We start from the raw sequence: 10,959 nt of genomic DNA, 5'->3' as shown, positions 1-10,959 counted from the left end.
AGTGCAAAGCTGTTGCTCTATATAGGAGCATGCTGTTTTTACTGACTCACTTCAACTTTGACCGCCACAGCCACAGAGGAGCATCAAGCCTGGGGTCAAACAGAGATTATGACTAAAAGATGCCATGGACCAAGTGCTTTCTTCTTTCAGTGACATACTTTTTTTTTCCCAAATACTGCACGGCACACCATTTCACTCCTTTTGGTCATTATTGTTAATACACACAACGTCTGAAACACAAAGTAGTCATATACAATTGCATTGTATATAATCTGTTGTGGTTAACGATCAGTTTTTCTCTTCTGGTCTAGACGAAACGATCCAATAACTGATTTAACAGACAAGCGAAATCTGCAGTGATGCTACCGCTACTGTGGCCAGTCATTATTTAACCGGTCATTTGTCTTTCAGTAATATCGCAGGTCTGATATAACACATCCAGTCTGATTGGGTACATGTTATCCTGGGGTCTTATATTTCTGGCAAATAAAAAAAAGAGAAAATCAGATCAGCAGATATCAAGATTTCTAAGCTTAAAATTGTAGTGTACAACCTTTTAACATAAGTCGGTTTAATTCAAACCATTGTCACAGTGCAAACAGGTTGGAGTATGACTGAGAACACAAAGAAATGCCCACAAAAAGTTTTGGAAGTAAATTATTTTTTTAAATATGCTGCTGTATACACACACACATACTCCCTCAGTCAGGTCTAATTGCTGCTTGACAGAGCCTGTTTTCAGATGAAGAACACAGCATACAACTTCTCAATTTGAGTAAACGGATTTCATGTGAAAATAAAAGTGCTTGTTGTGACTAGAACAAAACCCAAGTGAAAGTGACATTTGACCCTTATCTCTGCTGTCTGCCTCCAGAGACTCAGGCAGTGGCTCCAGTCTCTCCTGCAGTCGGCTCTTCTATGACGAACACTGGTCGAAACACCGCGTTATCACCTGTCTTGACTGGTCTCCTCAGGTAAAGCCTGCAGCTCTTTCTTTGTTATCTTGGTATTTACAGTAACTGTTAAACTCTTTCCCACATTTTGAAAGAAACTCAGCTAAGCTTATTTCCTAGTTTCTTAGTATTTGAAGAGAGAGGGTGAGCAGTGAGTTGATCATGTTTTAACAGATATCCCCCTCTCTTTCTTTCCTTCCTTCTTTCTTTCACTCTCTCAGTATCCAGAGTTGTTGGTTGCTTCCTATAACAACAATGAAGATGCTCCTCATGAACCGGACGGCGTTGCCCTGGTGTGGAACATCAAATTTAAGAAGGCCACCCCCGAGTACATTTTTCACTGTCAGGTACTGATCAAACCACACGTACATTTTACAGATGGGTCATATAATGGGAATCGTGATGGAAGGAACAAAGAGGTCAAAGATTGCTGGGTAAAAAAAAACACAAAACATCCAGTAATGTTGAGCTTTTTTGCCCCCCAAGATGAAATGTCAGCTTCCCATGCATTGGTTGACCCTACTAGTTGGATTATATCTGCCAGCAAAGGGCAGTGGTAATGGAAGAAACTCATGTTTTGGTGGGAGAAAAACTCATCAGTGAGTGTGAAGCTAATTGTAAGTGACAGTGAGAAAATGGCAGAAAGAAGGAGGGAGCGGGGAGAGAGGGGATTGAAGGACTGGGTGTGAGGCCTTCATGGCTCTCAGGAGACAGGCGAGGCCATATAGAGACGTCTTAGTAGTAAAACGATGTGGCCTACCACTTCCTAATCCAAGGCTGCCACATGTGTGTTAGCCCACCCACAGTGAGGCGGCGTCTGATGTCAGCAGTGCTGTTTCCCAATAACTGACAAGTGTACTTCATTCGAACCACTGTAAATATGGAAATACACCTGTAGTGGTATTAGTGTCACGAGCAATCATATCCCTGTAACAATGTTAGAAATGCACCCACATGCTCGTACTTTCAGGCTTCATTCAGACACAGGGGGGGGAAAAAAAGAAAGACAAGATTTTCTCTCCTTCTCTCAAATGCAGATTGAACCACATTATTCCTGCAGACCACACGCTGCGTGCAAACGTTTCGATATGAAGTCGTTGTATAGGTCTAGCTGCATAATGGATTTCTAAAGTGCTCCATTTATTCGCCGGACAATAATTTATGCTGCTGCTGAAATGCATGTGGTCCTGGGTATAGATTACAGCCATGCTCCTTGTAGCTATAGGATTCAGCAGTTTTTTCCATGTGGGTCAGAGTCTGTACTGTACATCTGACTGTGTGCAGTTTCTCAGCTTTGGACTGACGGTTCAGGGCTGAGAATATTTGTATACCAGAGTGTACCAGAGTGTACCAGACCTGTCTATAAATGTGTACAACAGGGGTAAACTGTATCCAAGTTTTAGTGTAAATATTGAGATGACAATTTGTAACAGAATGAGGCATTGCTGTTTCGACTTACTGACTTACTGTTTGCTAGAAAGATGTGTATTAGATGAATTGATATTAAATGGACAAAAAGAAAACAGAAACTGTCAAGTGCTACATTTCCAAGCCTGTACATGTTATTCACTGCAGTGGTGAAAGCAAAGTAAATGACAGAAATCATAAAAAAAAGAAAGAGAGTAGGCTGCAAATGAACAGGGATAAACAGAGAGGGGTCAAATGTAGATAAAGTATTTATTGAGAAAAGAGAAAAGAGGAGGTTGCGTGTCATTTGGTTTCAGCACCTCCTCTTCCTTAAGATGTTGAACTTGGTTGAAAGGAACAGGGGAGCGGTTAGATGGGAGGAGAGAAGATGAGTGGAATGAGCTCTGCGGCGCCTTTCTAGTCAGCTTAGCTGCAGACCAGATAGTTCTTAATGCGTGAGGATGTTCTGCCAGTTAAAGTTAACACCTACAGCTTCCTGCTCTCCTCTTCTACTTTCTTATATTTTTCTCTTCACCTCCCACCTCCCATCATTAGCTTTGAGGACTCTAATGTAAACACACAGTAAACTCAAGACATCAGGAGATTGTTCAATTCTAGAGATGCCCAATAACACTGAACCTGATCAATTATTGTCCAATAACGGTGAAAAGATGTTATTATTCCCATAATATAATTTATCCGATAAATAGACCTGATGAGTCACAGACACTGATTTCAGTGTTGACTTTGCAGGTACTTATTAGCTTTCAGTATCAGTTGAATAAATCAGTATTGTGCACCCCTATTAAATATAAATACACCATATATTTTTTTTTTTTTAGTTTTCCACGCTTTTAGTTTCCCAAAAATGCAGTTTTCATGTTGTGACTAAATAGATAAATGTGTAGACTACTGTGTGAGTGTATACATGTATTTGTATTGTGCTGATGGGAAAAGACTGTGGCGTGTGTGTGTGTTTAAAAGAGAGCGAGAGAGAGCACAGATACAAAAGAACGACAGTGCCGAGCTGATATTGGAGAGTTGGGGTTTGTGGTTGAGGTCTGGTTCAGTGGGGGCTTGATTGTATAAGGCTATAGCTTATAGGAGGCTTTGTGTTACAGAAGGGGTTTTGGGGAGGTCAAGCTTCTATATTTCTTGTCTGGCTGTGCTCGGCACTTTCCATTGAATGAGAAATGTTCTTGTTTCTCAGAATTTAACTTTATAATCAGGGTGTCAATATTTTGGACCAACTATCTCTAGTATCTTTTCCAGTGCACATTTATTTGTTCCAGGAACTTTTGAAACTTGAGTTCTGTGTAAAATAGAATATATCTTTTATTTGCACTGTGCTCCGTGCAATAATTTCTTTTTTACTTTGCAGAAGCATTGTTGTTGACATACTGTTGGGAAATAAATCATTTAAAAGCTGGCATTGGTTTGACTTTGGGAGGAGTTTCAGTGTCACTTAAGGCAACTGCAATCTTGGAATCGTGCACAAAATATGTGTTTTGTAATGTTGCATTCTGATGCCAGATATAGGGAGACACCATCTCAATGTTTCCATTGAAAATACAGTCACATATTTTATTTTGGTTTTCCTCCCGCTTTGCTGTTATCTTTCCTCCTGCTGCTATTTTACAGTTCCTTACAGAACTCTTTACAGAGCTCCTTTTACGGCATCATTCTTAACAGTGACGTGGATCAAGTTCTGCAATCACCCCGTAATATGATTTTATTCCTGTTCCAGTTTTAATGCATGTTTTATTGTTTAATATTACCCTGGTTTATAACACGATACCAACCATACTAATGCAATTCGATGTTGCCTCACTCAAGACAGTGAATAAACTGTAGCAGAAATCAAACAGGATCTATTGTGTGAGGGAAACTCTTAAAGTATCCCTAAGGACTTGGGGCGGTTTTATGACCCCTCTTGAGGAGCCATTGATCTGTAATACAGTGAAGGAAGTGTGTGATCCATCACTTGGTGGGTTGGGTTTGCACTCCAGTAAAGGGGCTACTGCTGCTGTGCCTCCCCTCATCCCGGCCGTCCCAGCAGTTGAACCCATCATCGCCCCATCCCAGTTGGGTCTAATCTTGTAACTTCACACCAGCCTCTCAAGTGGGCAAAGTCAGACCACATTAAAGGGCCTGTTTGACTTAAAACCTCTGCCGAAACCCCCAAACCGCACGCCTCCCTGCAACAACCCCTGCTGCTACTGTCATATCCCATTGGACTCAGTCATATTTTTATTAATATCTCGCTGTCTTGTGTTGCTCCATAGGACTCTGGCACTTTTCAGGATAGTTGAGTGAGAGATGCAGAGCAGCCAGGGAGGAGAGTGAGAGGGTGAGTTTGAGAGGGAGAGAAAAAGGGAGAAATACAGGGCAATGCAGTAGCTTTATTTAAAGGCTTTATCTGTGTTGGAACCCATGTGGAATTACACTGGAGGATGAAGCAGTGTTGTGTTTAAAATCTTAGCTGTGAAATCCTCTAAGTGCTCACTGAGCACATGGGTTCAGACTGGGTGACTGTATTTGATTTGTGGCATATGACACAGATGTAGAGCTCTATTTAAACAATCTAAGTACATCATCTGAAGCTTGTGGCCCAAGTGCATTTTGGGTGTGTCTGAATCCTTTTTTGACATGTTTGGTGGAAAAAAAGGGTTGCAGTGCCAGGTGTATTTGTCATATCTTCAATATCTGATCTAAGAGTGTTTTGGTCATGTGATGCATCAGATTAATCAGAGAGCACTCTCACATTTCTTCTAAAAGGCAGGCGTGCTCGCACCTTGGCAAATAGATTATCATAACAGATTAACCAGGTATTAAGAAAGAATGCTTCTCTGTAGATCAAACGGTTTTGCTCATGTGCAAAAGTGAACACGCACACCCAGACCTGCTGTGGCACTAGCAGGATTCCACCAATACACACACAACAACAACATTTAGGGCACTTAGAAAGTTGAACTATGCATTTAACTGGATTATACTGTATTAGATTGTGGTTATTTTACTTATGCTATTAAGGAAATAGATAAAAACAAACTAAGTTAGATTTTTAATCTCAAACATGGCGACCGTTGAAGAGGTTATTTTATTGTGCTTGATCCAAAACAGACTAAAAAGCAAGCGGAATTTGTGGTGGTGGAATGTAATACCACTAAATGTAAGTCGTCCCATTAATGGGGAATATTACTCACTGGTGTTGACGATGAGAGAGATTGATGACGAGCGGCATTTTCAATATTTCCGTATGCCCGCCGCAACTTTTGACAACTTGCTTCGCCGGATAGCCCCTTGAATTAAACATGCCGCGTCCCACAGTGCACCAGTGAGTGAAGCCAAACGCCTGCCTGTCACTCTCCATTTTCTGGCTGCAGGGATAAGCCAGCAAGCTCTGGCAGCATGTTTTAAATTAGGCACTGCAACTGTAGGTTGCTTCTTTGTCTTTGGACTGATTGGACTATTGACTCTATACTGCCCCCACAATGTCCCGTGGTATTGCTCTATTTCGTCCGTGATCTTAAGCTCCCCTGCTTGGCACACAATAACGGACGTAATGTTTGCAAATTACACATGAAAGGCTCTTTTACGTAGAGTATAACACGACATTAACACAGATGTTCTACAGCAGAGGCTGCGTCCGTGAAACACACACAGCGGCTGTGGGGACGTCCTTTATTATGCATAACATTAAAGTTCTGATAATGTAATGAGTGGTTATTAGTGCCTATACTGTGCAGAGACACAGGACTCCTTGCAAGATGTCCCGTGTCTCTTTCACACACATACATGTCAACACTTTCTTTCACCCTGACCTTCAAAATAAGAGTCACTGGCTTTGGCTACAACTACCTACTGTAACTTTTGAACTCTAACAAACACTCTTAACAAACGCTCTTATTTGTATCTCTTAATTTACCGTGAGTGATTTTGTCATTGCAATATTCAGCAACGTTATTGCAGCCCTTGTTGTAAGTGTCTGTTGTGGTGTTGTTTTGTGAAGTACTATGAAAAATGCTAGTTGTCATTCTGAGAGTAACTAAAATGTAAGTAATGTAATGCATTTCTATATGTTAGTAATTCATTAAGAAGTAAAAAAAAAAAAAAGTATTTGGAACTAGATGTTTAGGCTGAGCAAGCATTGTATTTATGTATTTATTTACACAAATCTAACATTAAACCACAAACCAGCAAAAGTGAAAATATGAACCCAGCGTGCAAACGAGATATGAAGAGTAAAGGGGAAGGAGCTCCAGAAGAGAGAGAGGGAAGAGAGAAAGGCCCGTTTGTGCTCCTAGAGCCTCCTCCTCATGCTTTCACTCCGTCAAACCCTCATTCTTTGCTTGGTGAAATGGAGACTGGGCTTGGTATTTTGCTCTCCTTGCCAGAAACCACAGAGTGACAAAATCCATGGGGTGTCATAAACGAGCAAAGCCAGGGGGAGCGAGGGAGGAGAAAGGTGGTTGCAGGGGTGGGGGAGAGCAGTGAAGAAGCCGGGATGCAAGAGAAGACAGTCAGATCCATCTGGTCCTGATATGGCAGAGTGGAAAACACATGTGTGTGCGGTGAGGGAGGTGGGGAGGGGGGGAGGGAGAAAGGGATGGGGCATGGATCTACTTGGGACGATATACTGTCTGTTGTGCCCTGTCAGCCCCCCACCTCCTTCTTTTCTTCACACCACAACACTCTTCCTGCATTTCTACCTTCCCAAGCCACAGCAACAGTATGTTGCCTGAGGAAAGAGTGAAAGAGAGGAGGAGGCAACAAAGGAGGGAGTGTTCCCGTCTCCGACTTTTTCACTCTCTCTGTCATTCCTTCAAATCTCCCTAATCCCTCGCTGGGTGCCATCTTTCATCACTGCCTACCATGTGTGTATTATCCTCTACAGAACACTTCCCATTAATATAATAAGGGCTGCCAGAAGCACTTAGCCTTGTGAGCCTGTGTGAGATATGGTAGGTGATACTTTGTGTGGGTGAGTTTCTCCCTCATGCACACACTCACACATGCGGCAGACCTTGCCTGAGGAAAGAAATGAAACCCACTGTTCTGACTGTGAGAGTGTCTCCATGTAAAACTCCACAATTTATCTCAGGCCCAATGTACCAAAGTGACTGTCACCGCTGCTCTTTCTTCCGGGAGCTGTCACTCCCCCCACGTCCTCGCCGCCTGGCCTGGCAGGAGATGACTTGGCAGGTGTCTGACCCGCGCTGCATGTGAAATTAGAAACATGCACAGAGCCACTGTGCCTTTTGGAAATGAAAAGTCAGGCTCAGTGCTGAGTTGGCTCTGATTTGGAACCATGGTGGAGTAGATGGAGTGTTGCTGCCACAAGAGCTGTTGAGGTGTTATTTAGACAGATGTGGTGCTGGTATGTACAGACTTATGAATCTGAAATGAAAAGGAGCTGCAGGTGTGTGCGTGTATGTGTGTGTGTGTGTGTGTGTATTTCTTAACTGTAGTATCTTTTCTGGCATAAGCTCTGACCTTGTCAGGACCTGTAATCCTCATGGAGACCAAAATGACGTCCAAATGAGGCAGAACCTCATTTCTTAAGGAAATAGGGCTAAGATTTGAATTGTGGTTAGGTTAAGGTTAGGGCAAGGCAGTAACTGCTTATGGTTAAGTTTAGGGACAATGCTTTGTTGAGGCTGTCCAAATGAATGGCTGTGGTCATTGCTGTGCAAACCTGTGTGTGTGTGTGTGTGTAACTACGTCTGCTTTGAAGGAAAAGTTTGACATTTTGGGAAAATATTCAAGAGTTTAATAGTAGATCCTCAGATATACAGAGCGTTTTATGATATCATTCATTCATTCATTGTCTACAGCTTTATCCTCCACATGAGGATCATGGGGCCATTGGAACCAATCCCAGCAGATACACTCTGGACAGGTCGCTCAAAAAGATTACTTTTTGCAACCAGTGGAGTCGGCCATTAGTGGCTATTTAATAGTTTGCTGATTCTGTGTTTGTGTCAGTGACAAAACCAGAAGACTACCTTCATTTTGTTATATGCGATCTATTAGTTTTACTCAGCAATCAAAACCTGGGAGCTGCTAAGATAAGTGTACTTGCTCCAGCCTCACTAATTTAAGACAAATCTAATTTAAGACACATCCAATTTCATAGTATAATAATATAATAATATAAATCAAAAGAGTTCAGCACCAACAATGATCACCTACGCCGAAAAGTAACCTAAAAAAAAGGAAAAAGTCTAAAATAGAGTGGGACAATAAACACAATGTGTCAAAAGCAAACCTGCCTAATGCAGCTTTAAGTATCATTTTATTAAAATGATGAGTCAATGGCATAGTAATGATGAGTCAATGATGCAAAAGGCCAATGAATGAATAAAAAGTAGAATAAAAGACACAAACATTACCCCGCATCCTATAAGTCGGCTGTAAATTCTGCATGACATCTTTACTACATGACATCTAAACTGAAAATCCATCAACAAATCCCCCCTGAGCTTAAATCATAAACTTCCTTATTGCATGAGACAAATTGGTCTTATGTCAGCGCCTAATGACAAGCAATGGATTTAAAAGGCCCATAACTCAAAAACATATGTGCTGATTTGACATTTGATTAGAAGCATTTATGGAGAATGGCTTTTATTTTCGGTCCCAGTTGCGGCTGTGGCGCCTCAAACTGCACTATCGGGACATAGTAGGGCAAATTCTTTTCAGTAGCTCTTTCACTAAGCACACTGTATGAGAGGGGGGGCTATGGCATAATCTGTGGTTTCCTGAAAGGGGGGTTTAAATTTAGTTAGAATATCAGGCTCAGGAGTTAAGTTAACATAATGGAGCAAAAACAAGAGTTTCATGATTTGACTATAGATGTTCAGGGTCATGCAAAATATAAATGTTGTTATAAGTAAAAAGTTAGGATCCTAAAAAAATCTTTTAAATTTCTGTAGTGGATTGGAAGTGTATTCTACGACGTAAGACTTTCAAATAAGATCTATGTTTATTGTGATAAGTGTAAGATAAATAAAGACTGACTTTTGCTTTTGTGTGAAAGTTGAAGAAACCAGTTAATTGTGGGTTTTAACTTCTTCTATGGACACAAATCAACACAGAGAATTTTTTTTTTTTAACATGCGGGAAACCATTCACGACAATTATGCATTAAGTATTTTCACAGAACATCATTATCGATATGTCCCAAGAAATGACTCTTTAACAACTTTTTCCATTGGTGAAAATCAATCTAATCGAGTGATTGGCTGTTTTCCTGTCTCCTGTAAGGACTTTCAGTTTCCCCCCTGCTGACTTACTACTGTTAAATGGTTTTAAGTGGTTGGTTAAACCTGTTTAGGACTTGTGTATATGTGGGATTTGGTGAAATTGGACGACAGAGATGGCAGGACTTGGGTTTATTAGCCCACTGATGGAGCCTGAGGAGACAGACCCTTCAGACATCAGCCTGTCAGACAACCACAGAAGTGAAAAAAATTAAAAAAGTCACCCATGTGGATTTCAGTGCGAATGTCTGGAGGAGCAGTTTTAATATGTTATCGACACACAATATGAGCTTCTATATTCTTTTAATTTAATTTGTCGGTGTCTTTAATGTACAGTATATACTGTGGCTATACTTTCATATGCTGTCAGTTGTAGGTATTCCTCGTCAAACCATTCCATTGCGTGCAGTAACACATGCTAATAAATGCATGATCCCTTTTTATCTGACAGTGTAAATAAACATTTCGGAGAGTTCCTCTCCGCTGGCTAATGAGGGACTTTATTTTTACCAGCGAAGTTCAGTTTATTTTCAGTCCAGACATCTGCAGCGACTCCGTACGTCTGGAAGTTGTGACTCTTCAGAAGAAGAGAGAAAGAGCGCGAGAGAGAGAGAGAGTGCAGTGTTTTCTTTCCCTCTGGTTTGTTTTCCAGTCCTCCTTTCAAAATGAACTTGGGTTTGGAGTTGGCTGCTTCACACATGGTGTGGTGGTGGGACTGGAGAGGGAGGAAACCGTAGGAAGAGAAATGAAAAAGAAGACAAATGTCACACTCCAAAGGATCTTCACAGTATATCATTCACCTGGAAGCCAAATGTTGAAGCCAGCTTTACTATGTGACATTGGTTCCATTAAAATGATTTGTACCTTTACTTTCTGTGGGTTGGTTGTATTTTTTTTTTTTTTCGTTAATGTAGTTTAAATTTCATGAAATAACATTTTTTTTTTTTTTTTCAAGAGTACTTTTTTTGGTTGACATTATCACTGAATCCAAAGAAATCTGCTGTCTGGTGGAAACACTGCATAAACATCTGCATAAACAAACATGTTAACATTGTAGGACCAGGAAGCAGGAAGGAAATTCTCTCCGTCTCATAAAGATACATGCACTTTGGTGTGGAAAGTGCAAATCCATTTCAAAACAAAGACTTTTTGAAGATGGGAGAAGAAATCAATCCACAGTATAACAAGGCTTAATCAACATAGCTCATAAAAGACATTTGGTCCAAATCTGCCATGCCATAATCTAACATTATCATGAAAGATGAATTTCCTCATAGGAAAGCATTCAGAAATATAAATAAATCCATATGAATTTGTTACTGCTTTTAATTGAA

General features: G+C 40.8%; 1 protein-coding gene across 11 annotated transcripts in view; it reads left to right on the top strand.

Annotated features, from left to right (window-relative positions):
• The window catches only part of LOC131447225 (cytoplasmic dynein 1 intermediate chain 1), a 53,707-nt gene that overhangs the window by 25,578 nt on the left and 17,170 nt on the right, over positions 1-10,959 (top strand). For all 11 annotated transcript variants that reach the window (XM_058618840.1, XM_058618832.1, XM_058618842.1 and 8 more), the window contains 2 exons: positions 875-974; positions 1,175-1,300. In XM_058618840.1, coding sequence (XP_058474823.1) covers positions 875-974; positions 1,175-1,300 — 226 coding nt within the window. The remainder of the gene's footprint in view (positions 1-874; positions 975-1,174; positions 1,301-10,959) is intronic.

The sequence above is a fragment of the Solea solea genome, chromosome 20, assembly GCF_958295425.1.
Source record: "Solea solea chromosome 20, fSolSol10.1, whole genome shotgun sequence".
NCBI lineage: Eukaryota > Metazoa > Chordata > Actinopteri > Pleuronectiformes > Soleidae > Solea > Solea solea.
This window is presented reverse-complemented; position numbering and strand designations above follow the sequence as displayed.